The sequence below is a fragment of the Gossypium arboreum genome, chromosome 4, assembly GCF_025698485.1.
Source record: "Gossypium arboreum isolate Shixiya-1 chromosome 4, ASM2569848v2, whole genome shotgun sequence".
NCBI lineage: Eukaryota > Viridiplantae > Streptophyta > Magnoliopsida > Malvales > Malvaceae > Gossypium > Gossypium arboreum.
Genome location: NC_069073.1, coordinates 13472748 through 13500197, shown reverse-complemented (window position 1 = coordinate 13500197; position 27450 = coordinate 13472748). Strand labels below are relative to the sequence as shown.

General features: G+C 35.3%; 1 protein-coding gene across 1 annotated transcript; it reads right to left on the bottom strand.

Moving 5' to 3' along the window:
• Positions 1-2919: 2919 nt before the first annotated feature.
• On the bottom strand, positions 2920-27063 carry LOC108460172 (ribulose-1,5 bisphosphate carboxylase/oxygenase large subunit N-methyltransferase, chloroplastic). The gene is given in 15 exon segments (XM_053027013.1): positions 2920-3481; positions 4427-4575; positions 4700-4788; positions 5198-5328; positions 6059-6142; positions 20985-21020; positions 21214-21294; positions 21402-21442; positions 21772-21838; positions 22534-22641; positions 22962-23021; positions 23411-23521; positions 23619-23682; positions 25746-25855; positions 26773-27063. Coding segments are annotated over 15 exon segments (1428 nt in total). The 5' UTR covers positions 26890-27063; the 3' UTR covers positions 2920-3301.
• Positions 27064-27450: the final 387 nt, after the last annotated feature.

Below are 27450 nucleotides of genomic sequence, written 5' to 3'. Positions count from 1 at the left end.
TCGTCCATGAAGGATGTTTCTTCTTGTAACACGTCCCAAATACTCACTTTGAGAGGTGCCAAAACAGCATTTAGACTTTTTAGCATACAACTGTTGTTCCCTTAAGATGAGAAGAACAACCCTCAAATGTTGGTAATGCTCAGACCAAGATCGTAAGTACACCAAGATGTCATCGAAAAACACCAACACAAACTTCCTCAATAATGGCTTGAAAATAGAATTCATGATAGCTTGAAGCTAGAGGCGGCATTAGTGAGCCAAAAGGCATCACGAGAAACTCATAATGCCCCTCATGTGTTCGAAATGTTGTTTTATGCACATCAGGCTCCCACATCCGAATTTGATGATATTCGGACTTCAAATCCAATTTGAAAAACACCGTAGCTTCTCCTAGCTCATCTAATAACTCTTCAATTATAGGAATAGGGAACTTGTCCTTAATTGTATGCTGGTTTAACTGCATATAATCAACACAAGGTCTCCAACTTCTATCTCTCTTTTTTACCATCACTATAGGAGAAGCAAAAAAGCTATTGCTATCTCTGATTATGCCAGCTTAGAGCATTTCCCAAATCAATTTTTCCATCTCACTCTTTTGAACAGCTGGATACTTATAGAGCCGCATTTTGATCACAACCGATTCATCCTTCAAAGGTATTCTATGGTCATGCAAATGAGGTGGTGGTAACCCCTTTGATATTTGGAATGTCATCAAATTCGGCAAGCAACCCTCGAAGTTGATCATCTAGCTCAGTAACCCCCTAACTGCAAGCGTCATTTGGTCCGAAAAGCTTAACACTGTTGCATAAGGTCCCAACAATTTTCCAACAGCTACAAAGCATTTTGGATTCGATTCACTACTGGTCGTTGCCAATAAGCCAGGAACAATGTCATAAATAATGCATGGATTACCCTTAGCCACGAATTGCATCGTTAATGAACTAAAATTCCACACAATATCTCCTAAAGTCAAAAGCCGTAGAACCCCCAATACCATATCACAGCCCTTCAAAGGTAGGACCATAAAGTCTGTTTCAAACTGGTAGTTTTAAACCTCCCATGACACCCTTTTGCACAATTCCCTAATGAACAGACAACTACCATTTGCCACTAAAACCTTCAACTATTCTTGATGTATCACAGGTAACGATAACATACTAATCAGTCTGGTACCAATGAAGTTGTGTGTGCTGCTTGAATCGACCAAGATGATGGCCAAAGTAGACTCCACTCGAGCAACTACCCTCATAGTGTTATGCCTTTGTAAACCAGTAAACGCATGCAACGAGATCATAAGGGATTTAGCTGACTCCTCTTTAAAACCACTCTCTTCCAGCTTGTCCGAGCATTCTTGGAATTCCTCCGCTTCGCTATCCGACAATGGTTCCAACAAGAACTGGTACAGTTGGGATTTAACACACTTATGCCCCGCACCAAAAACACAATCCTTTCTGCTTCCGTTCAGCCATCAATGCTGGTGAAATAGACCGAGGTCCTGACTTGTTGCCTGGTACACTATTAACAGACTGGGAACCCAGAACAGCCCTTGTAGGAGTCGAAAAATACCCCAATATAACAGAAGGGGTAGGTAGAGATCTAAGTGAGTTGGTCATCGATGGTGTGGACTTCCTTTCCGGGTAGGATAAGAGCACATCAATCTTCTTAGCTAGCTGAAAAGCCTCCATCAAGGTAGAAGGCTCAAACAGATCCAGATAATGGCCAATATCAGCTTTTAAATTACTAAAGAAAATACTAAGAGCATAGGATTCAAGAAACCAACAAACATATCCTGGTACTGTTCAACGATGCCTTGTTGCTTCAAATCCACTAACTCCTTCATAGGATTTCCAAATTGCCCAAATCTAAAACAACCCTGCATGCTCTTCATATACGCTGGCCAGGATAACATTTGAAGACCACCATTTCGTTGGGAATAGAATTGATGCCATTTCAGTGCCCGCCCCTCCAAATTCAGCATAGCAGTGCGAATCTTGTTAGATTTTAGTGTACCCTCAGGTTTAAAGTACTGTTCCAATTTAGTCCACCATCCTCTAAAATTGCTGCCATTGAATCTACGACATTCAAGCCTACTGGTCTTCCCTGACGCGCCACCCATATAGGACTGATTCCTCTGGTGCAGACTACTCGCATCTGTCAGCTTTAGATTCACTAGAGCCTATGGAAACTCTGTGTCTTTAGGCAAGAACCTAGGTAGAGCACCTAAGATGCCTTTTCCCTTGTCCGTGACCCCGTTAGCTGGAGGTCCACTTAGTGGAGGTCCAAAATACTAGCCCAGCAACGCCTGTAAGTCCCCACGAAACTCCTCCTTAAACTCCTAAAACTGAGTCTCCATCTTAGCCTCCAAACGAATTATCTCCTCATGCAACTTGGAAACTTCTTGCTGTAACCCACCAACCTCTTTCTGTAATCGCATTAGAACTCCTTCACCGGCTATTAGGGGGAATAGTAGAAGCTCTGATACCTTTGTTGCATTATCAAAATTTAAGTAAAAGAAGATTGGGAGAGAAGAGGAAGAACGGAGAAAGAAAAGAGGAATCTAAATTTTCTCAGTATATTCATAACTGCCTTCCCCATACAACTCGTGCTTAATAAGAGAAAAATAACAAGAGAACAACGTGGTATATTCTGTTATAACCAAACGCATCGTTTCACTAATGCTCTATGCCCCTTTTTATTGTTTTAACCTTAGAATCAAAACTCCCCGTTTACTTAAATGAGGTTAACTGTTTATAACTATAAATGAGGTTAACTGTTTATAACTAACTTCTTTTCTTAATCTTCTATTTCCTGCTGCCTGCTTTCTAGCCCGTATCATCTCTCCGAAACTTTATTCACTCAATCACCGATGGAGTAGCAAAATACTTCGTGCGCAAGTCTTAAGTTGACACTAGTCTCGGATTTAACCCCTTAACATCCCGTACCTCTTATTAAAAAACAAAAATATCTCCCAAGAAATTACAAATTACAGTTAGGCATAAAGATTACCCATCAAAGCAATTAAAAAAAAACAAAAGGAGAAAAATTCTTAACTTTTGGTTTCAGTTTTGTGATAATTAAAAGAAAAAGAAAAAGCAAAATTCTTGACTTCCAGATTCTGCTTTCCATCATTGACTTGGACAGTGGATCGTGGGCAAAAGAATGACTCCAAAAGCTTGCTTATATATTGCCAACTGTTTACAGTTCACTATACCCCAAAAAAGCTGGATAAACTTTAAGCATAGTGATTAACAATGAAGTTGTTCACAAAAAAAAAAAAAAAAAAAAAGAATTCTTGCCTTTTTCAGATACGATTTTTCCATTGACTCCAACAGTTGCTTGTTGATTTTAGAGCTGCACAGTAATTATTCAACCACATGGATGCAGATTTCAGGACACGAAGTTCACCGGTTAGGAGATCATGAGCCATTTGCCTCCGAAGAGTGAAAGTGTTACTCATTGAGGGGGAATTGAGAGGAAGAGACTGCAAATACATGTCCAGAAGCTTGAAGTGAAAAGCTTTTGTAAATAGATAAGCATACATTGCTTCATGCAATTGTTTTAACACTCTGTACAAGAATGTCCTTACAAAGATACGAGTACCACATTTTATGTCAGTTTTCCAAAAAGAATTTGTTCATTTCCTTTCATCTGTACAAGTTAGATATTTAGTAATATTTTACTATCTTCAGTCAGACACAGGTCTGCTCAATTATTTTCTAGGTTTTTACATATATTCAGAGGATTATTCCCTTACATCCATGTCCATGTCCAACTACGTGTCTAACATAAATATTGAATATTGATACTTTTAAGAAAAATGAAGAGCCCATGTAATAGTTCTAACAACATACTGTTTTCAATATTATATGAAGATTGCATTTTATGTCATTTTTTGAGGAAGAGCTTCTTTCTTCCTTTCCATCTTTACAAGTACAACATGCAATAATATTTTATCATCTTGATGTATTAGCCTTTTGTTCATAACCTATACTACTGGACTGAGGGCAAGTGCTACATATGATGAGCACGAGTCAAACACAAGAATATTTAATTCTTTTAAGTTTTCCATATATTTGGAAGGTCATACCCCCATAATGATATCCTAATATGTGTTGGGCACAAACATCTTAAGCAAGATAAAGAGTCAATGTAACATAGTTCATAAGAATATGCTATTTTCAAAAAGATATAATATTGCATTTTATGTCAGTTTTAGACAAGAGTTTCTTTCTTCCTTTTCATCCATACAAGTTATACATGACATAATCTTCTATCATCTTTTTGTATTCCCCTTTTGGTCATAACCTATGCTACTTGGATTCGAGCTGAGTGTCAAATACGGTGTCCAACACAGGTATATTCAATCTTCTCTAAGTTCCCCCCACCCCTCATATATTTGAGGCATAAAAAGTGGCAAGTAGATTACCTTAATGGCTGTATCATATTTGTGCATTAACTGAGTGATGTGAGATGATAACATCTTATGTGCCTTGAACTCTCTCCGGCTATCCTTTAGTGGACGCCGAGCTAACCGGCCATCAATTTGTGCAGCTTCCAAGGCCAAGTCACTAAGTTCTGATGATTAAGTTCAAAGTGAATATTAGGACTGCAAGGTCTAAAAGACTAAAACTATAAAACTAAATCACTTGAAGAATAGTCAAATCACACACATGGAAGGAAAGAATTATCTAAATAAAACCTTGGGAAGAGTTACAACATAAAAGACGAGCAAATGCACGTAGTGCCTGTGGAAGACCCTTCCCCTTTCCTCGAGGAGATCTAACTTCCCTGTGTAATTAACCGATCATTACAAACAGAAATCAGCAACATGATTCAGGAGTCATATGAACTTCCACAGAAATTTTAAGACGGTAACAGTAGAGCATCCAATTCAAGAGCTAAATATAAAGTTAGCAGAGAATGACATTTAGAAAATGGCTAAGTTACTTGGACTTGGCTATGAGTGTCGAATATGGGTATGCTTGATTGTTTTAAGTTTTTCCATACATTTGGAGGGTTCTAAGAGGATCGTATCCTCGTACCTATGTTCAAATATGTGTCAGTCATATTTAGAGAAAAATGAAGTGTCAGAGCAACATTCGAAATAAATAGCAGTCAGCATAACATCTAACATCTGTCAACATTGTTAGATTGTCATTAGAGATATAAGATTAAAGAATTAAGCATCAATACCAACTTGATTATGAAAGTATCTTCTGGACAATTAAAACCAACTGCATCTTTAATTTTTGGTGTAAGATGTTGCAGAAGTTCCAATTTCATTTCACGAAGATTATCATCATGTGGGATGCTCAACTGGATTTGTACCTGAGAGTCAGCATCATTCTTTTTAAGAGGATTAAACATTAAAATAACATTTAGTCATTTATGTAAATTGCATATGCACATGTTTTTTACTTCACACTAAGATGATGAATTACAAATGCCAAGAAAGATACTAAAATCTATAATATGAATATGAATAGAAGGGCTTACCAAGTATAGTGTCACTGAATCAAGAGATGCCAACTCACTTGAGGAAATGACACAACCCAAATTATATCATAGTAGAAATATAAAAATGTAATATGACAATTTAAATATTGTACATTAATTAAATTTAAATTTTCTACAATCACAGCCAATTGTACTTCACAACATTTCTATACTTGCATATCTTCTTTTCATCTATTTCTTCTCACATTTTTTCTTATATTTACATTTTGTCATTTCAACCACAATGTAGTTGTGCTAATCACATATAAAGGAAACATATAATTGCAGAACAATCGACAACATATAATTATATTACTTGGACTCGGATGTAAATGTCGAAAATGAGTATGTGTCTGGAACAAATATATTGAACCTTTTTCATGTTTTTTTCAAGTAGTTTGAGAGCTATATCCCCATACCCTTACCTAGATATGGGTCAAACATAAGTGCCGGACATAGGTACTTCAAGAAATGAAGAGTGAGAGTAACAAAGGCATATAAGTCAAGCTCGTATAGTTATACCAAAGAAGATAAGTACTTCAAATCAACTTTCAAAACTAACCTGGTCATGAATATTATATGGAAGTGTGAAACCAAAGTCTAGCAGTAGCATGGCATTTGGAAATTTTCCGTAATTTATCAGTACCTAAACAAGCAATTAAGTGAACTTCAGATTCTGCAGCACCATACCACAAGCTTAAAGTAAAACAATAGAATAATGCTAAAAAATTTCCAGTAAGTGCAGAGGGAAACCATTGATTGTGTTAACGTTCAAACCGTACATCAAAAGACTAAGTTTTAAGGCTTAATTATCAAAAGTAAATGAAACGTCCCGTGTTCAAACTTAATGGGGGTCTTTCAAGTCTGAATCTGATGTTAAAACTACTACATTTTCTTTAAGAAAGTGTATGGATTCAAATGGCACTTTTAGTCTACAATCTGCATTCATATAATGCCATAGTCTCTAGATGCTATGTTCTTAGACTCGGGTGTGAGTGCCACATACATGTATGTGTCATGCTTAATTTTTTTAAAAGTTCTTTGTTCTTGGAGGACCATATTTACATGTTTATGTGCAAATGAGTTGGACACGAATGCTGGTCACGGATGATTCAAGAAAAATGAAGAGTTGGAGCAACATAGCCTAGATGCTTGCTTGTATACTGGCTAAATCACAATGATTGTGTCCACTATCTAGCTGTATGAATATAACACCAAAACCACACTCACAAGTAAAGTTATTGTTGACCAAATTAAATATTTGAATGCCAATCCTTGATTATTGACAGATTGTACAGATTAGGATTTTAGGCTCTATTTTAGGGATTTATTAATTATCAGTTTCCCTTAGGCTCTTACAGCTCATATAAATTCATTGTAACCGTTCCTCACACAACATAAGAGAGAATCAGTTTTATCTCCAAATTTTTTCCTAATTTTGAAATTCTCTTTCAAATACTCTGATTTCTACATGGTACCAAAGCTATAATTCCAGATTTAGAGGTCTAATAGTGAATATTCCATGTTCTCTTAGCCTTAGAAATAAAAATTAGGTACTTATCCCCTTAGGCCCATTTGTTATTCTCATTGCCATCCATAGGAGAGCCACAGCCTCATTTCCAATCAAACGCAAAAATCACACAGCCTCTGTCTCTGCGCAACAGCCTCATGCGGCGCTAGAAGCCTTCCCTTTTGTTAATGTTCCGGCACATGAAGTATACCTCCCTAGAAGTCGTTTCTCCGATCATCATCATCGACTTCTTTGGGTTATTTCCAGCTTCCCTTGCTGTTATTGGGTCCATTGATGCTGGTTTGAGTTTTTTCATTGGAGCCATGTTTGAGTTCTGTGAGTTTTTGTTTGAAGACAATTTTTTTGAGGGGTTGGTTATTTTTTCTCTTTTCTCCCAATTACTATTTAGAGGAGAATTAAGGAAATGATATTTGCTAGCTTTGACAACCCCTCTTCGCAAATTACTCTCATAAAGATCAATGTGAACAGCTATTTCGCATGGCCATGATCATCTCTGTTGTTCACCAAAGCTAGAGGAAGGTAGGGGTATATTAGTGGTGATTTAAGAAAGCCCACGGTGAATAACCCACCTATAATTAGTGGAACTCAAAAAATTCTCTTGTGATGCCATGGCTAGTGGTGAGCGTACGATAGAATTGAATAAAATCAAGTGAAACAATTGTAAGTTAATCGAGTTAACAAGTCCTATTTTATCATCCTAACTCGATTTCAATTTTTTACGAATCGAGTCGAGTGAAATAAAATTTGAGCTAAGTCGAATCGAGTGAAAATGTTCAAATTAAATTAAAAAATCAACCATGTCAAATTAAAATTTTGTTACAATATAACTCATTTCGTGTTAAAGCACAAAAATTTGAAACCATATATATTTGAAAACTTTTTCAAAGCAAAATAATAATAATAAAATGATGAAATTAGAGATAAATACTCTAATATATTAAGGAAAAACCCACTCAAAATTATGTATTTCTTAGAAATATGTACATATATATATACATGAAGCATTGAATCATATAAGGAAAAAATATCTCTAATTACAACCTCCAAAAATCAGTTATAATCCCTAAAGACTAGTTATTCAATGTTGTCAAATAAATTAAAGATTCTCAACACTACCCCTCAAGTTGGTGCATAGATGTCTCGCATGTCCAACTTGCAAAGAAGATTATGGTAAGTATTATAGCTGAGTCATTTAGTAAAAACATCAGCCAACTGTTTTTCAAATGCTTGATAAGATAGACTTAAAACACCACTGGCTACTTTTTCCTTGATAAAATGGCGATCTATTTAGATGTACTTGGTCCTATTGTGCTGCACTGGATTTTGAGCTATGTTGATGGCCGCTTTGTTGTCACAGTACAAGGTTGATTCATTTTCGTTCAACAACTTTAGCTCTTCCAGTACCTTTTGCAGCCATAAAAGCTCATAAACACCTTAAGTCATGGCACTATATTCAACCTCTGCACTTGATCGAGTCACAACACTTTGTTTCTTACTCCTCCAAGTGACTAAGTTTCCTCCCACAAGAGTATAATAACCTATTGTGAGCAAAATTCGATTCAACTCAAAAAAATCGAAAAAAAATCAAATTTCAAATTATTCGAATCTAGTTAATCGAATTAATCGAGTCAACTCGATTTTTTTTTTTGAATTCTGAATTCGAATTGAATTTTCAAATTCGAACAAATCAAATATCAAACTACCCTCAGCCCCCCTTTTACCCCACCAACTCTTCAATCTTTTATTTTTTCTACTTGCCCTCCCTTTTTACCCGAAAAATCTAATCCCACCACAATTTTTTTATCCCCTTTACATCCAAAAATTTTTACTTTCCCTCCCCCTTTTAACTCCCAAAAATCTTTTATTTCTCCCTCTTTAACCCTAAAAATCAAAATCCTCTCATTCTTATTTATTAGTTGCTTTTATTTGTTCACCTTAATTTTTCTTTATATGATCATGTTTAAAAACTTCAAAAAAAATATTTTAAAAAAAGATTACACAAAAATAAAAAACACCAAAATTATTTTTTAATTTAATTCGAACAAAAATATTCGATTCGAAATCCATTTCACTCGACTTGATTCGAGAAAATCTCAAATCGAGTTAAGATGATAAAATTGGATTCGTCAACTTAATTAACTCGAAATTTTTTCATTCGATTCGATCGAACGCTCTCCCCTAATCAAGAGAGTCAGCCCAATCTGCATCTGTAAATACTTCTATCTTGAGATGACTATTCTTGGAAAAGAGAATGCCTTTGCCCGGTTCAGATTTCAAATAGCACAAAATTCGCAATACTGTCTACATATGGGCTTCGCAAGGATCCTGCATAAAATGGCTTACCAAACTAACTGCATAAGCTATATCAGGTCAAGTATGAGCAAGATAAATCAATTGTCCAACGAGTCTTTAATATCTCCTTTTATCCACCATTTCATCGATCCTTACTTGTAACTTGTGATTACTCTCAATAGGTGATTCTGTTGGTTTGCAACCCAACATGTCAGTCTTTGTCAGAAGATCTAGGACATCCTTACTTTGGGAAATAAAGATTCCCTCTTTCGATCTGGCCACTTCTATTTCAAGGAAATATTGTAACTTTCCCAAGTCTTTGATTTTGAATTCCTGAGCCAATTATTTCTTAAGTCAAGTCATTTCTTCCCTCTCATCTCCTGTCATAATTATGTCATCAACATAAACTATAAGAAGAGTAACCTTACCCTTGTGATGTTTTATATAGAGGGTATGATCAGAATCACTTTTTCTTTTACTAAATCTATCAAATCATGCTTTGGGAGATTGCTTTATTCCAAATAGGGTCTTTTTTCAATCTACACACCTTCCATTGAATATATTTATCCTCGAATTTTGAAGAAAATTTCATATACACTTCTTCCAAGTCTCCCTATAAGAAAGCATTTTTTACATCAAACTATTGTAAGTCCCAATTGAGATTTGTTGCACATGATAAAAGAATCCTAATCGTGTTTAATTTATCAACCGGAGCAAATGTTTCTTGATAATCCACTCTATATGTCTGAGTGAATCATTGCGCTACTAATCTAGCTTTAGGTCTTTCAATTAAACCATCAGCCACTCATTTGCAGCCAACCATTTTCTGCCCCATAAAAGGATTAATCAGTTTACATGTCTCATTTTTGCTAAAGCCTGCATTTCTTCAATCATAGCCTTCTTCCATCTTGGATCAGTGATAGTTTCCCTCCAATTTTGTGGAACAAAACTAGATAACAAGGACAAAGCAAAAACTCTATAAGATGAGGATAAATAATCTTAAAAAACAAAGTCAGAAATAGGATGTAAAGTGCAAGTTCTAACATTTTTTTGTTGGGCTATTAGTAATTCTAAATCAGTTGCAAATTCAGGTAAAGAAGACTCACCTAACAGTGAAGAGTCAAGCCACAAAATAGATTGTATGATGGCATCTTCCTTTTTGCCTTCTCTAATGTATGTCCTTAAATCAGGTCTATCCAACAACCGTCGACTAGTCTTTTCTTGCACCGAAATCTCTTATGGAACTAAATTTTCCCTCGAAAGAGTAATAAAGTAAGGTGTCATATCTTCATTTTCAATAACTTCCCCCTGAAGAGATGGTTGAGATGAAGAAAAGTAAGATTCATCCTTACTAAATGTTATATCTATACTTACATAATACTTTCTAGATGGCGAATTAAAAACATTTGTAACTCTTCTGTGTGGGAGAGTATCCAATGAAAACATATTTAACTGCTCGAGGATCTAGTTTGCTCCTATTTCGAAGATGGACGAAACAAACACAACCAAAGACCTTTGGTGAAACCTAATAATCCGTCTTACCCTATAAGATTTCTATAGGACTTTTAAAATCAATGACTCGAAGAGACATCTGATTAATGAGATAAGCAGCAACTAAAATCGCATCCCCCTAGTAAGGCTATGGAAAGTTCATAGTGAACATAAGTGATCTAGCAACCTCCAGATAAAAAAGGCAAGTAGGGCTCCAAACATCAAAATGAATAATCTCAAAAGGAACAGTACTTCTATTATTACGTAAAGGATAATTGTTTCTTGTATGCTTAGCAAACTTACATGCATTACAAACTAAAAAATCCAACTTAGTTCATGAAAACAAAGTAGGAAACATATTGGCAAGAAAAATAAATTATGGATGTCCTAACAGCCTATGCCATTGAATTATCTCCTGGTTGACATCTTTATTCTTTCCAAATAAGGCTTGAGACATACTGATCAATTGATCTGGAAGATATAAGTTATCACACAATCTATCACTGTCAATTGTCTTCCCTATCTGGAGGTCCTGAAAGACACAATAATCGAGAAAGAATTCAAGTTTACAATTTAAGGCTTTAGTGACAGTACTAACAGATAAAAGATTAATCGGGAATTTAGGGACATGAAGGACAGAGGATAAAGTGATATTGGGAGTACAAACAGAACCTGATCCAGAGATGGAGATAAGGGAGCCATCAACTATTCGCACACTATCTTTAGATGGACAAGTAGTATAGTTAAATAAGCTTTTGTTTGACCCTATCATATGTCTATTCGCATCGGAATCAATAATCCAATATTCAGAAGTGGATGGAGCATTTAAAATAGTACCTAATTTCGCATGATTAGACTTAAAACCTGAGGTCAAGTCCATTTGAGACGAGACATCGGAGATGTTGAATCTCATCTGAGGTAAACTCCATGCAAAAATGGACTTGTCCTCTGTTGTCACAGAGTCTTACAAATTTACCCCCTCTCTTTCCACCACAACCTCGAACAGGGCGACCATGTAACTTCCAGCACGAATCTTTAACGTGCCAAGGCTTACCACAATAGTCACACATTAAGTAATCCTTGTCAAACTTACCACCCAATGAACCATCTTGGTTAGAAATGAGATCAACTTTCTCAATACGTGGATTATAGAGCACAAACTCTCCTCCTACATAAGAGTATGCATTATGGAGAGAAGGAAACAGACATATGACAACAAATTAAAGATTCGTGCTGGAAGTTAGATTAAAGATTATATTATCTCAAAAAATCGGATCAAAAATTTGATACCATGATGAAATTAGAGATGAATACTCTAATATATTGAGGAAAACTCACTCAAAACTATGTATTTCTTAAAAATATGTACAAATATATATATGAAGCACTGAATCATGTTGGAATTCCTTAAATTAAGCATTTTCTACCTTAGTTCTAGGAATTTCCTTGTACTATTAGCCATAATCAAATTACTAATTTTTAGGATAGGCTAATTTCTAGAGATTATTTCCTTTTATTTTCCTACTATTCTTTAAAAGGTCAGTAGTTAGATTAGAAGAAATAAGAATAATTTTCTTCCTAAATTTGTACATGGTATCAAGAGCATCGAATTCAAGAGATCCTGCTCTTTCTTCTCTTTTCTTGTTCTTTTTTCTATTAGAAACCCTACTCCCATGGGTGACACCGAAAATTCCTATGAGACTCTTCATAAACTTCGGCTAACCAAAACTCAACTTGAGGCTCTTCATAAACTACTCGGGACTCCTACAGCCAGTGGGTCACTAGCTATTCACTCTTCGCTTTAAATACTACACACGAACCTATCACAACTTCCTAGATACTAGACTCGGTGCATCCGACCACATGACAGTTGTGTGGTTCAGAACAAGAATCGGGAAGATGATTGGCACTGCTAAAGTTGATGATGGCTTATATGTTTGGAACAAAAACAGTTCACAAGAAGGGATGGCCTTATCTACATCAAAAGAAGATTCTATCATGCTATGGCACCGTAGACTAGGACACCCAAATTTCATGTACTTGAAGAAATTGTTTCCTCTACTATTTCTAAATAAGAAAATAAGTTCATTGAACTGTGAAGTTTGCCAACTGCCTAAACACACTCGTGTCCCTTATCCTTTGAAACCTTATGTTCAATCTCAACCTTTCTCTTTAATCCACAAGTGAACTATGGGGAGCCAATGAGTAAAAAACATCACAGGGGCTAGGTGGTTCATAACTTTCATTGATGACCACACTAGAGTTTGTTGGATCTATCTCCTTAAAGAAAAATCCGAAGTCTCTAGAGTCTTCAAAAATTTTCATTCAATGATTTGAACCCAATTCAATTCAAATATTCACACCCTTAGAACTGATAATGGGAGAGAGTACTTTAATTCTATCCTAAGTCCTTATCTTTCTGAGCAAGGAATCATACATCAAAGTTCTTGTCCGACACCCTCAACAAAACGGGGTTTCGAGAGGAAAAATAGACACCTTGTAGCCGTGGCTCGTGCTCTTATGTTTACTATAGGTGTACCAAAGTATTTATGGGGAGAAGCTGTCCTCACTGCTTGTTATCTTATAAACCGACTCCCATTTAAGGTATTAAACTTTCAAACACCTTTACATACTCTTCAAAAAATTTTCCTTGTTTCGCTTTTCCTAATCTCCCAACCAGAACATTTGGTTGCAAAGCATTTGTCCACAACCATCAACCTAACCGATCTAAACTTGATCCTAGAGCCCACACTTGTGTCTTTATTGCTTACTCACCTACACAAAAAGGGTACAAGTGCTACTCTCCAACCTTACACCGGATGTTTGTCCCCCTTGATGTTACTTTCTTGAAAATGAGCCATATTTTCAACCTCTCATCTTCGGGGAGATACTTAGTGAAGATGAGACCTTGAGCAATCTTCTCATTATACCTCAAGGCTCTATCACCCTACCACCATTACAAAACCTCTGAAAATCCTACAGCCATTGTTATTCTGTTTGAACCTGTTTTCCTATCTCCACTGCTCAAAGAACAAGAAACAAGGGTGATTAACCATACTAATGAAGAAAACAGCCTACTCATTCGAAAAACAACAAGAAAAACTCGGGGGCTTCGTGTATACTCTGGAGACATCACCGTTCGAGACAAACAAGAAGTGCTAATGCCATCTTTGCCCGATGACTGTCTTGAGGAAGAAGTTTCACCTCCTTCATCTTCCATCTATCTTCCAATTGCAGAAGAAAGGGCACTAGGAGCTGCACTCAACATCCCATTTTTCGGTTTGTATCCTATGGAAACTTGTCTAAATCCTACAATGCCTTTGTTTCTAATGTTGACTCTATAGAAACTCCAAAAACATAGAAGAGGCTCTTAAGTCAACCAAATGGAGGCAAGCGTGTTGGAAGAAATAAGGGCTCTTGAAGACAATGGAACTTGGGAAATATCTAAACTACCTCATCGGGAAGAAGACCGTGGGTTGTAAGTGGATTTTCACCACAAAATTTAAACCAGATGGGAGCATTGATCGATACAAGGCTAGACTTGTGGCGGGGTTTCACTCAAACATATGGGTTGGACTATGAGGAAACCTTTGCACCGGTGGCAAAATTGAATACTATTCGAGTGCTTCTCTCAATTGTTGTCAACTTAGAATGGCCTTTGATCCAATTGGATGTAAAGAACGCTTTTCTCAATGGAGAATTAAACGAAGAAATCTACATGGATTTTCCGCTGGATTCAAGGAAGCAAGGGCCAAGTATGCAAGTTGAAGAAGTCCTTGTATGGACTAAAGCAATCCCCTAGGGCTTGGTTTAATCGTTTTGCCAAAGCCATGACTAGTAGACATTATACTCAAGGTCAAGTCGATCACACCTTATTCTACAAACACTTGGATAATGGGAAGTGTTGTATTCTCATTGTCTATGTAGATGACATAATATTAACAGGGATGATTCTATTGAAATTGAAAGACTAAAGAGTTCTTAAGTCTTGAGTTTCAACTTAAAGACTTGGGGAATCTTCGATATTTTCTAGGAATGGAGATAGCAAGGTCAAAGGCGGTATTTCAATCTCTCAAAGAAAGTACGTTCTTGATCTACTTTCGAAGTTGGATGTGTTGGGTTGCAAACCAAACCGAGACTCTATAGAACCCAACCTTAAATTAGGAACCGATAAGGATGGAGAAGAGGTAGACAGGAGGAGATATCAACGGTTAGTGGGAAAACTTATCTATCTTTCTCACACTCGTCCGGACATAGCTTTTGGAGTAAGTGTTATAAGTCAATTTATGCATGCTCCTAGGGAGAAACATTTGGAATCACTTACAGGATATTGAGATACTTAAAGGGACTCTGGTAAGGGTTGCATTTCAAGAAAGATGTAAATCGAAGCATAGAAGTCTACACCGATGCAGATCAAGGCAAGGCGATTAATGACAAAGGCCCCTGGCGATTTATCGCAGACTATGTTTGGGGTAATCTCGTGACATGGAGGAGTAAAAGCAATCTGTTGTGGCACGCAGCAGTCTTGAATCTGAATATCGAGTGTCCCACGGTATATGTGAAGGAATGTGGTTACAACGGCTAATGGGAGAACTAAAATTATCCTATACAAAACCTATAACATTATCTTGTGACAACCAGCAGCAGCTAGCATAGCTCATAACCACATACACCATGACCATACCAAGCATGTGGAAATTGATCGCCACTTTATTACGGAGAAAATTAACAAAGGGAAGTTTGTGTTTCATATCTACCTACAAGACAACAAGTAGCGACGTGTTAACCAAAAGCTTGAGCGAAAAATGTTCGAAGAAATTATGGGCAAGTCGGGTTTGATTAACATCTACAATCCACTTGAGGGGAGTGTTGGAATTCCTTAAATTAAGCATTTTCTACCTTAGTTCTAGGAATTTCCTTGTACTATTAGCCATAATCAAATTACTAATTTTTAGGATAGGCTAATTTCTAAAGATTATTTCTTTTTATTTTTCCTGCTATTCTTTAAAAGGTCAGAGTCGATTAGAAGAAATAAGAATAATTCTTCTTCCTAAATTTGTACAAATCATATAAGGAAAGAATATCTCATTAGAATCTCTAAAATCAGCTATAATCCCTAAAGATTAGCTTTTCAATATTGTCAAATAAATAAAAATTCTCAACAAAAATAAAATATTTTAGTATGATAAACTTGAATCATTAATTAACTTATTTAGGTCCTAAAATCATTATTTTAAAAAATTAATTTTCTTTATATATTCTTTAGAATTTTTTCAATTTTTATATTTTCTAAAAATATAAATTGTAGAATTTTACAAGTATTTTTTGTAATTTTGTTGATAAAGAACCTAATTTGCTCATTTTCAAAATTGATAGGGACTAAAGAGGTATTTACACCAATCTATTATTCAAGTTATTCGAATTGTAAAATTCAACTCAAACCCAAAATTTGAATTACTTACTCGAGTTGACTCGAATAACTCGATTAGATTAACTCAAATTTTGAATTTTTTTTTTTATTTTTTCAAATCAAATAAGTTTTACTCACCCTAGAAAACGCTCATCAATTTTATGGAATCACAAATTTCTAGACCATATTTATTGCTTGATACTGCGACAAAAATATGACAGGCGGACACTCTTACATACTCATGAGTTGGAATGATGCTTAAATCTATGAAATCAGGAACCTTGTTTATAGCACCAAATAAGGTGATATGATAGCTTCTCAGTATTTTTCTAAACCAAGTGACTTGTCCTAGGATCTAGATTATTATCAAAACTTCCAGGTAGACCATACTGGAGATGTAGTTAAATTCCAAAAATTGGTTGATAAAGAATGGATCTGACTTTCTAGCCAAGTTGAACAACAAAAATTGAAAAGGTAAGGTCAGGTTCTTGGAAGAATTGTTGTTCCTTCTCTTGAGGAGGCATAGTCTTATGTTCAAAAGGAAGAAAGAAAAAGAAATGCTATGCTCTATACAACAATAATTGAAAAGGTAGGGTTGAGTGTTAACAAATCTAAAAAGTATTCAACAGCCAGTAACTTGGATAAAGATCATTTGCATTGTGACTTTTGTGGGAACTTACAGCATACCAAGAAAATTTGTTGAAAGTTACATGGCCAAGCCACTAAGGCTGAGGGGGAAAACAAGTCAAGTCCACATGGGCTCAAGCAAATTTGTTTGAGACCATAAAATCATCCAAAAAGATAGCCACTACTAAGACTTTTTCTTATGATGAAATCCAATACCTCAAGCATCTCCTCCAATACAACATGCAACTTTGTGAAGTGAAGTAATGCCTTCAATGCATATGTTAACACTAACTCATGGATCATTGATTCTAAAGCAAATAGACACATGATAGGCTCCTCTGAAGGTCTCTTTAATTACTCCCATATCAAACAAATGATAGTGTTAGAATAGCCAATGGTTTTTTTTACCCCTATATCTAGAATAAGTTCTATAAACTGTGGACCCAATATTAAACTATCATTTGTACTTCATATTCCTTAACTTCTAGTTAATCCTTTATCTGTAAGTGCCATAACAAATGGCCCTAAATTGTATAATTGATTTTTTTTCTCAATCACCGTGTCTTTCAAAACCTTGAAACAAGAAAATTGACAGTGATAAATTGCATGATGGCTTACATATGTTGGAGGGTGTAATGTTTCTATTCCATATCGAGCATGTTTTGGATAAAACAAGTATGTCAACCACAAAAAATTACAATAGTGTCAATAGTTAGGGCATCTATCATTTTCTATACTAGAAAATTTTGTATCCTAGTTTATTCTCAAAGACCCAGTTTGATTCATTGTTTTGTGAGGCTTACAAGTATGTTAAACAATTCCTATGCTTTACGTAATAATAAAATTATTGCTCCTTTTTTGACCATTCATTCTGATGTTCCAAGTCCTACTAAAACTACCTTATTATCTGGCAATCGATGGCTTGTTATTTTTATTGATTATTGCACTAGAATGATATAGGTATATTTGATGAAATCAAAAAATCATGTATTTCTGTGCTTTCAATCTTTTCATAAAAAGGGTTCTTACACAATTTGTTGCTAAGAAAAAAATCTTGAAAACTGATAATGGCACACAACACTTCTTTGATGATTATTTGGAGAATTATTGGATAATTCATCAAACTTGCTGTCCTAGTACAAGTGTACAAAATGGAATAACCAAAAGGAATAATAGATATTTACTAAAAGTTGCTAAATCACAGATGTTCACTATGAATCTTCCAAAACTTAAATGAAGGGATGCAATCCTCATGGCTGCCTATCTCAACAATAGAATGGCTCTCAAAACTTTCAACTTCAAGACTCTTCTAAAACTCCTAAAATGGTTCCTTCAAAGGTGTTTGGGTGTGCCTACTTTGTTCATAACCGACAAGGTAGGAAGATAGATCCTAGAGCCTTTAAATGTGTGTTTATTAGGTACTCTCCAACACAGAAGGGTTACAAATGTTATCATCCACCATTTAGAAGAAAATGAACCAACTTGTGCAACTCAATCACCTCTTCAAGGAGAGAATAATGAAATAAAGAGGTGCCCTTTGAAAATCGTATCCTAAAAGAAAATACTGACTAGGCTAAGAAGGAGACTACTGTTTAAGAGGAGACAATGAAATTTGTTGGACATTTGGATAGATTGGATTTAAAGAGAACCTCAAGTGGAAATAAGACGAAAGAAGCCATCATGCAATCTACTCCAGCAAAGAATCCTCCTCTTATAGTGAGCCATTCCTCCGTTAGAAAAGAAATTAGTTAGTTGCAAATGGGATTTCATCATGAAACACAAGGCCAATGACTCGATTGAGAGGTTTAAAGCCAAATTGGTAGCTAAAGGGTTCATTGAGACTTATGGAGTGAACTACCAGGAGACATATGTCCCTGTTGCTAAGATGAACACCATTAAAATCTTGTTATCATGTGTGGCCAACATTGATTGTGATCTATTGCAGATTGATATGAAAAATGCTTTTGTACATGAAGACCTAAAAGAGTTGTATATGGAGATCTCCTTAGACTCGATGTTGATAAAACACAAGGGAAAGTGTGCAAATAAAAGAAGGCCTTGTAAAAATTGAAGCAAATCACCCATAGCATGGTTTGACAGATTTAGTAGAGGCATGTTCTCTTTTGGCCATCAACAAAATAATGCTAATCATACCCTCTTTATAAGACATTTGTACATCACAAAGGTAACATCCCACTTTTTATAATATATGGAGAAGACTAATTATGATTGAAGACGACAAAGAAGAAATTGCTCGACTGAAGAAATTGCTCGACTAAAGAAGTTCTTGGCCCAATAATTTGAAATCAAGGATCTCGAAAAGCTGCAATATTTCTTAGAAATTGGAGTTGTCAGATCAAGAAAAGGAATCTTCGCTTCTCAAAGGAAATATGTATCAGATCCCTTGACTGAAACAAGCATGATGGCACGCAAATCAACAAAGTCACTAATTGAGAGCAATCATAAGCTATAAGCAGGGATTGGAGAACCGAAGGATAAAGAAAGATATCATAGAGTAATTGACGGAACTGTCTCAAATATTAGACTAAACATAGCATATGCGGTTAGTTTGGCGAGCTAGTTCATGCATGATGTTGTTTTTCATATTTTAAGATATCTAAAGTTTGCTCCTAGAAAAGACCTTCTCTTCTCCAAACAAGCTTACCTTTATAGAAGCTTTTGCAAATGCGGATTGGACTGGATCTCAAAGTGATAAAAGATCTACCCCTGGATATTGCACACTTGTGAGAGAAAATGTGGTCAGTTAGAGAAGCAAAAAATAGTGTTGTTACCCTATCAAGTGTTGAACCAAAGTACAACGAAATGGCTCTAGGTTTATGTGAGCTACTAAGGTTACAAAAGGTAATGGAAGAATTAAAGTTAGAAAAAGGAAAATTATGACAACAGAACTGCCATCAGTATAGCCCAAAACTCGGTACAACATGATCAAACAAAATATATAGAGATTGATCTACACTTCATCAAAGAAAAGTTGACTACTGGTGTCTTGAGCTTAACTCATGTAGCTTCTACCAAACATTAGCTGATGTGTTCACCAAAAGACTTGGCAACATAATATATTGTAATTTGGTTTGCAAGTTGGGAATGTGTGATAGCTATGCACCAACTTGAGGGGGAGTGTTGACCAATTTAAACATTTGACAACCAATCCTTAATTATTAACAGTTTGTACAAATTTGATAGTGTAGATTGATTTTAGGGATTTATTCATTACCAGTTTTCCTTACTTAGGCTCTTACCATGGATATAAATTTTGTATAATTGTTCCTCACACAACATAAGAGAGAATTAGTTTTATCTCTAAATTTCTTTCTAATTTCGGAATTCTCTTTGAAATACTCTTATTTCTACAATTATCTAAAACTATAGAGTAATTATTAGCATCTAGATGCTATTACTACTTAAGATCATAATTTTTGCATTTGAATAGCAAATTAATTGAAATGTCAAAGTTGAATTCATGGTTAGATTATCACCAAACAACTTCAAGGAGAAAGAGAGAAAAGAAGAGATACAATAATCAAGGCAGTCAAACAAAAGTGTAGTCAAGGAATAAATAAGCCTCAAGTGATAAAATTTAGCAAATGCACAACAAATAGAATCTTGTTGGTGTTATATGTTTGTAATAAAGTCTTAAAGCCTACATTACTTGTACTCAAGTCCTAAGTGTAGGATACAAGTAAATGTCCCCATGGGTGTGTTTGAGTTTTTCAAGTTATTCCATGTATTTGGAGGATCCTTAGAAGCAGGGGTGAAGCTAGCAATTCATTATTGAGGGTGCCAAAATAAAATTTTAGAATTTTGGGGAGGCCAAAGCTAAAAAAGGTTTGTTTAAAAAGGGCTTAAATGAAATACCTCATAAGTAAAGGGGACTAAAATAGATATTATACGTCTTAGCTGAGGGGGTGGGGGCCAAGGCCACTGTCTGCCCCGCTCTAGCTACACCCCTGCTTAGAAGGTCATATCTCTATACCCATGTCTGAATAAGTATCAAACATGGGTACTTTAAGCAAATAGAAGAGTTTGAACAAGATAGCCAAAAACTAACAAAGGAACAAATACAAAATTATCTCAAAGAAAAGATAAGGGAAGCCATTCCACTAAAGTGGTCCTAACCTCTTCACCAGGAGCATAGTTACGATCAGCAATAACCTGCTCAAGTCATTTAAAAAACGAAATAAATCTAAATACACAATTCTCAAATCACAATTAAAAATTTTAAACAAATTTGTATGTACAGATAACATTGCATGTATAGAAGTAAAACCAATAAGGTTCATCTTTAGAGCATCATAACCTCTGTCAATATCTATACATTTCTCTCACTAATGCAAGGTCAACATACCTCTGAAAACATTTTATCATCATCGAATAATACAATTGATTTTGAACCCCCGTCATGATTCATAAAATCTGTAAATGGAATCTACATAATGATTTAATAATAATTCAAAGAGCTGTTGTACTAAAATAAGACAACACTAGAAGTAATTGCTCAAAACTCTCCAAAACAATGGTATTAAGAAGCAATACCAGAGATAGGCCCTTTGTGCTTTCCCAGGCTCGAGATGTTACTGCCACATTGACAACAAACTAGTAAGAAAAAAAACTAATACAAGGACTACATACCGCTACATCATGAAGGAAATCCTAGTTACCGCGCATCTCTTAATAAAAATCTGTTATGGTTTACCAAATTTAATTAACTTTCATGATCTAATCAGCATCAAATACGTCATGGCTCAATGGAAAGATAATAAAAATCACTGAAAAGAATTTTGAAAAAACTAAAGAACCTTCTTATTCGCATAGCTCTCTTTAAAAAAAAATGGAAATGGTTTTAACACAATAGAGAAAGAATGGACCATCAATAATAGACACACATTAGCAAACAAGGGCCGACCTGAGAAATATGCACACATGAAATCCTGAAGTGTGATGCTTTCAAGATCAGGGAATTGCTGAAGGGCCTGAATTATATGAAAAACCTTGTCATAATCACATCTAACAAGGAAACCAAAGCCATCATCTGGACCCAATGAGAAAAATATGAAGCAAAAGAAAACTAGGATAGGGCCCTATAGGATCCCCTCCAGGCTCTTTAGAACAAGATTTTGAGTCTCGCATGTCCACTGGTTTCACCACCGAGGCATACTGAAAGTGAATAATGAAAATTATATCCATCTAGTTTGATGTACGAAACATATGACAACACAACCCTATTCCTTTTTCTACAGCTAAAGAGCCAAACCATTCTTCTTTCCCTTACCCCACTTTTTATGCCCAACAGTTCTTCCTTTTTCCTGATTATATTCAAGATTAAAACCAAGCCAACAATGTTAACGCTATAGGAAGACAAATAACACATGATGTAAAGCTATTATCCTTAATTAGAAACAAATTAACATGATGTAAAACTATTATCCTTGACTAATCTTAGCTTTAGCAGTTTAAACTCAATTGGACAAAATTAAAAGAACAAAAAAATGCAATTTCAATAAAAATTCAAAGATTTCTGTTGTTTTATCCCCAGAAGTAAATAGGACCTGAATCAAGAAAATTATTGCGCGACACATGCATTATACTTCATTGTGAACCAAGACAAGGATGCATCTTTTATTCTGTTTGTATATCATATAAACCAGTGAAAGCAACTGCTACTTACAGGCACAACTGCAGCAAAATCTTTTTCTATTTTAGCCTTTTGATTAACTGTTTCTTGATACACTGAACTTTGGCAAATCATATTCAACTCGTATTCACTCCAGAAAATCTATAGTAACACAAAGAAATACCAATTAGCATATTTTTCAAACAACAGCAGCATATGCTTAATGCTATCTATACAACAGACTATACAATGGTATTGAAATAAGAACGTATCCCATATAACAAAGTAACAACATAGAGAAGTTAAATGATTCTAAGCATAATGACATCTAGTGAAAATTTTAAGGTTTCACCCACAGGTTTAACTTTCAAAAAGTTTTGCTTGACAAGGTTACCAGTAACCACAATAATTTGCTGTGCCAAATTTCAAATATCCACAAGGGATCAAAAAACTTCAAAACTAACAGATAAAGAAACATTTACCGTGCTATGAATTTCCCCATGCTGAGGAAGGCAACAGATGTAAGGAGCCCATCCAGAACTCTGTAGCAAAAGATAAAAAATTAAATCATTTAGTTCTGGAAGTTTCTTTGAAATGAAACATCAAAACTAAAGATAGAGATTCCAAAAACAAACCTCAAATTCCTATTAAATGCAAAACAATGCAGAAGCAATTCACAAACAATAACCTATAGCAATTTGATCTTTCAAAAAGATATTAAGAGGAGGAAATTCTTGTTACCTGGCCCATTTTCCGTTCAACTAAAAGGATAATAGCTAGCTTGTGTAGGAATTTGATCTTTCAAAAAGATATTAAGAGGAGGAAATTCTTGTTACCTGGCCCATTTTCCGTTCAACTAAAAGGATAATAGCTAGCTTCTGTAGGAATTTGATCTTTCAAAAAGATATTAAGAGGAGGAAATTCTTGTTACCTGACCCATTTTCCGTTCAACTAAAAGGATAATAGCTAGCTTTGAAACAGTCCCAATTTTATCACTTAGTATAGCTCTAATCTTTGGAAGAAGATTGTCTGGTGTTATTTCCTGAAAGATTCAAAGAAAATTAGTTACAACTTGAGATCCTCATTATTGTTTAAGGCGCCATACAACAGTTGAACATCAAGCATTGTAAATCATATACCACACTATATGGAACTTTCAGTATGCAATCCCCAGTTCGAATGTTTTCAGAAGCAAAAAGTGACCTGCAATGAGGGATTTAAAAAAAGAATACTTGAAAGCTTAATAAGATAGATAACTAGAAAGCAAGGCAATCAATGTTTTCTATTTGGAGATGTATCAATAGTGTTAAATAAATAAAGACCTTCCCATTTATACAACCTTGTTTACTCCCTGCTAGAAATGGAAAAAAGTGTGTGAACGTTCTCTAGGTATCTTTACCATGGAACTAATGAGATCAATGATTCCCTTAAATGTTCTAGAAAAGAAGGTGGCAAGAAATGAATATAGGAAAAGGAAGCCACAACCAACATGGTAGAGATGCCTTTACGAAGGACACTAAATAGGCAGGGCGCTGAAGCTCATTGACATGGAAGGAATCTTCCAATGCTAAATTCTTGTAAAGTAAATAAAGTGACAGCCCATGTTTGGGAAAAACCAGAGAGAAGTGTCCCCCAGAGTCCAGACCCTTTTGTCTAGGAGATATATGATCAAACAATATGCTGAGAACATAGCATGATATAAGATTTGAAACACATCTTGATATCGTCATTGCAACTCTTAGAAGCTCAGATACAGAAAAATCTCAACAAAATCAATCAACCTATGAACTTTGAGTTGAAAAAGCAAAGAGTTGACTCCTCCCAAAATGATAAATTAGCTGAGAAATGCATCCAGGAATTGCTTCTTCTTTTTTCTCAGCTCCTAATCATCACCCATGTACAGCAATTTAGGCATGGAAAGAGACATTATGCATTCTTTACCCACTCAATAAACCACTCCACACACAATCACCTGTTCAGTTTGACTGGTTTATTCCTACAATAGCCAATGTAGCCCAATCTTACACTTCCATTTGTTCCCAAATATAATCTAAAAATTTAATTGAATCTCCAGCATGAATACTGTGACTGAATACGCACATTGCCTGGAAAATCAACTGATAAATAATGCAATTCTTTTTCAAAAGTTTGCAGAACCATTTTCCATATTTCCAATTGGAATATTCCAATTAGCAGAGCCAAAAGACCTAAGAAAATTTTCTTATTTGTTGAAAGAAAGGCAAAAGTAAGTTAATCTAATGCCCTAGCATTGCAGGTCCGGAACTGATCAATGCTCTGAAGATTATGCACATACATTTTCACTCAAATTGCTTATGTCCAATTGCCATTTTGGAGAGCATTTAAACTTATCCATTCCTTATTCTCAAAGGATTCTAGCCATCCGACTGCCTGTTTACTTCTTTGAAACAAAGTTATAATGCTGCAAAAGCAAGCAATTTCAGGACAATCAATGCAAAAAATACTCGCTAAAATAGTCAAGGGAATCCCACCACTGTATGCCAATAAATGCAACCAGATGATAATCCCACATTTGCAGTTATCTAATACAATTAAGGTCCATGCTTTTGCCCATGCTATTAAAGAGAACAAAATATTGTCTACCAATCAACAAAGATGAAACTTGAAACAATGAGAGCTTCACTTTCTTTCAATACAAGTGTCAAAGCAATATTTAATAACGCTAGTTGATACTTTATCACCCGAAAAAAACATGTATCATAACAAACGGCACCACCATCCTGCATTAAACAAGAATAACTAGTGTGCCCATAGGATTTTCCAGTTTTGATCTATTTCCATACGCTGATAAATTTTACATAATTCAATTTCTTATTTCTTGGAAAAAGTCTACCTACATGATAAATAATAAAGGATTTCATGAATTTCAACAATTGCCCAACTTGATACTTTATTGCTTCAAAATAACATGGATCACAACTATCTGCACACCATCCCTGCATTAAACAAGAATAGCAAGTGTTCCCATACTATTTCCCAGTTTTGATCTACTTCAATATACTGATATGAACGCCATACATAGAAATTCAGTTTCTTTGTCCTTGCAAACAATCCACCTACATGATATATGATGAAGCACGATCCTAAAGTTTCTTGAATATCAACCAGAACACAATTTTAACCATATTGAACAGCAACATAAAATCAAAATCTAAAATAAGAGTTTCTCTTGAAATTAAAATAAGATAACTCCCAAGTTAGAAGCTAAATAAAAAAACTGAAAATACCTGCCATATGCAGATTTCCCAATCTAGAGCATTGAAGAAATCTTAGTCCGAGCCTTTCGCTCCAACCAAGGCAAAAATTCATCACTTTCTTCATCAGAAGTATTTAAGCCCTATGATTTTGATATCAACACAATTGTTTAATAAAAATTAGAGGAAAAAGTAAAAGGCAAAGTATCTGTTCTAATTCTTGACAATATACAACAAATGGATCCATGCTATGTTGCTCAAACTCTTTTTTTCTAGAAGATCCCATGTCTGGCACTCATGTCCAACACATGGATATGAAGATATAACCACCAAGGATCCTCCAAATACATTGAAATCCTAGAAAAATCTAACCATACCCACGTGGATATATACCCATATCCAATATTCACACCTGAGTCAAAATAACATAGGACACATGAGTATAATGTAAGCTTCTAGTTATAGATTTTTTTTCTCTAAATCCCAAACTAACATATAAAACAACGATACTACGGCTACATGAGTAATTACGTCGAACCTAGCTCAAACTCTAAGAAGCTCAAGCTCGACTAGAAATTAGAGACCCAAATCTTGGTTCAAGCGCGATTGAGTTTGACTTTTAATATTTGAGCTCTATATAAAAAGCAAACTACTCCAGCTTGCTCGATTAGACTGATTTACTAAGTAACGAATGAGCACAATTTCTACCCTAGACTTCAATCTCAATTATTTGTACTAAATTTCAGCTTCAAGTTTGGATAAAAAAATTTCAATAATCTCGATAAGCCCGAGAGCCACTCAAGTCAAGCATTAGGATAGCCTAAATTAACCCGCTCAACATCTCGAGCTGCCCAAGCTCAACTCGATAATGACCATGCCAAATTAGAGTTTTTCTCAAGCCGAATCCGAGTATCTTGCAAACTATGAGCTTCAATGAATATTACTAACTTAATAATTTTCTATTAATTTCCCTATCTAAGGAGCAAAAATCTAAAAATTTTGCTATATTTTCTCGTCAACAGAACAGAAAAATATAAACAGAGAAAGAAAGATGAAGAACCTTAGCTTGAAATAAGGAAGAGAATTCAAATTTGATGAGCAAACGACGAGGAAAGTTGAACGGTGGAGTTACCGGAGACCGCAAAAGCTTTGAGATCCGAGAACCGCAGTGGAGCATCGTCGTTGTCAACACGTCGTGTTTTAAGGTCCGCGGGGTGCAAGGAAGCCTGGAGGCATGAATAAGGCAAGCCGAGGATTGGGAATGACTTATAGGTGTATATGATACGCTATCGTTTGGTGTTCTGTTTGAATCGTGGATACCCTATCGAGGGATATTTTTATGGAGAAATACGGTTTTTCCACTCAAATATGTATTTTTCTTTTTTTTTCTTTTTTTGAAAGCCACCACGAGGCCTATCACATTATTAAAAGAGGGAAATATGTCATAAAAGAAATATTTGGTAAAATAGGTTTTTCTTAATTAAAGAAACAGATCAATTTTAGAGATAGTACGTGAAAACGCATCAATTATGCACAATTAGCAAGAAAGCGTGCCCAGCTGGACACATTTTCCTCTTAGTTGGTAGGATAACGCCCCCAACTGGATACGTTTTACTTTCCCACTACTTGGCCGGTTTTTCCTTTAAGATTTTTTAAGGTTTGTTAGGTTTAGGGCTTTTAGGATTTGGTTAGTTTTTAGGCTTTGGGTTTTGAGTTTAAGGTTTTTTTTTATTTTGGG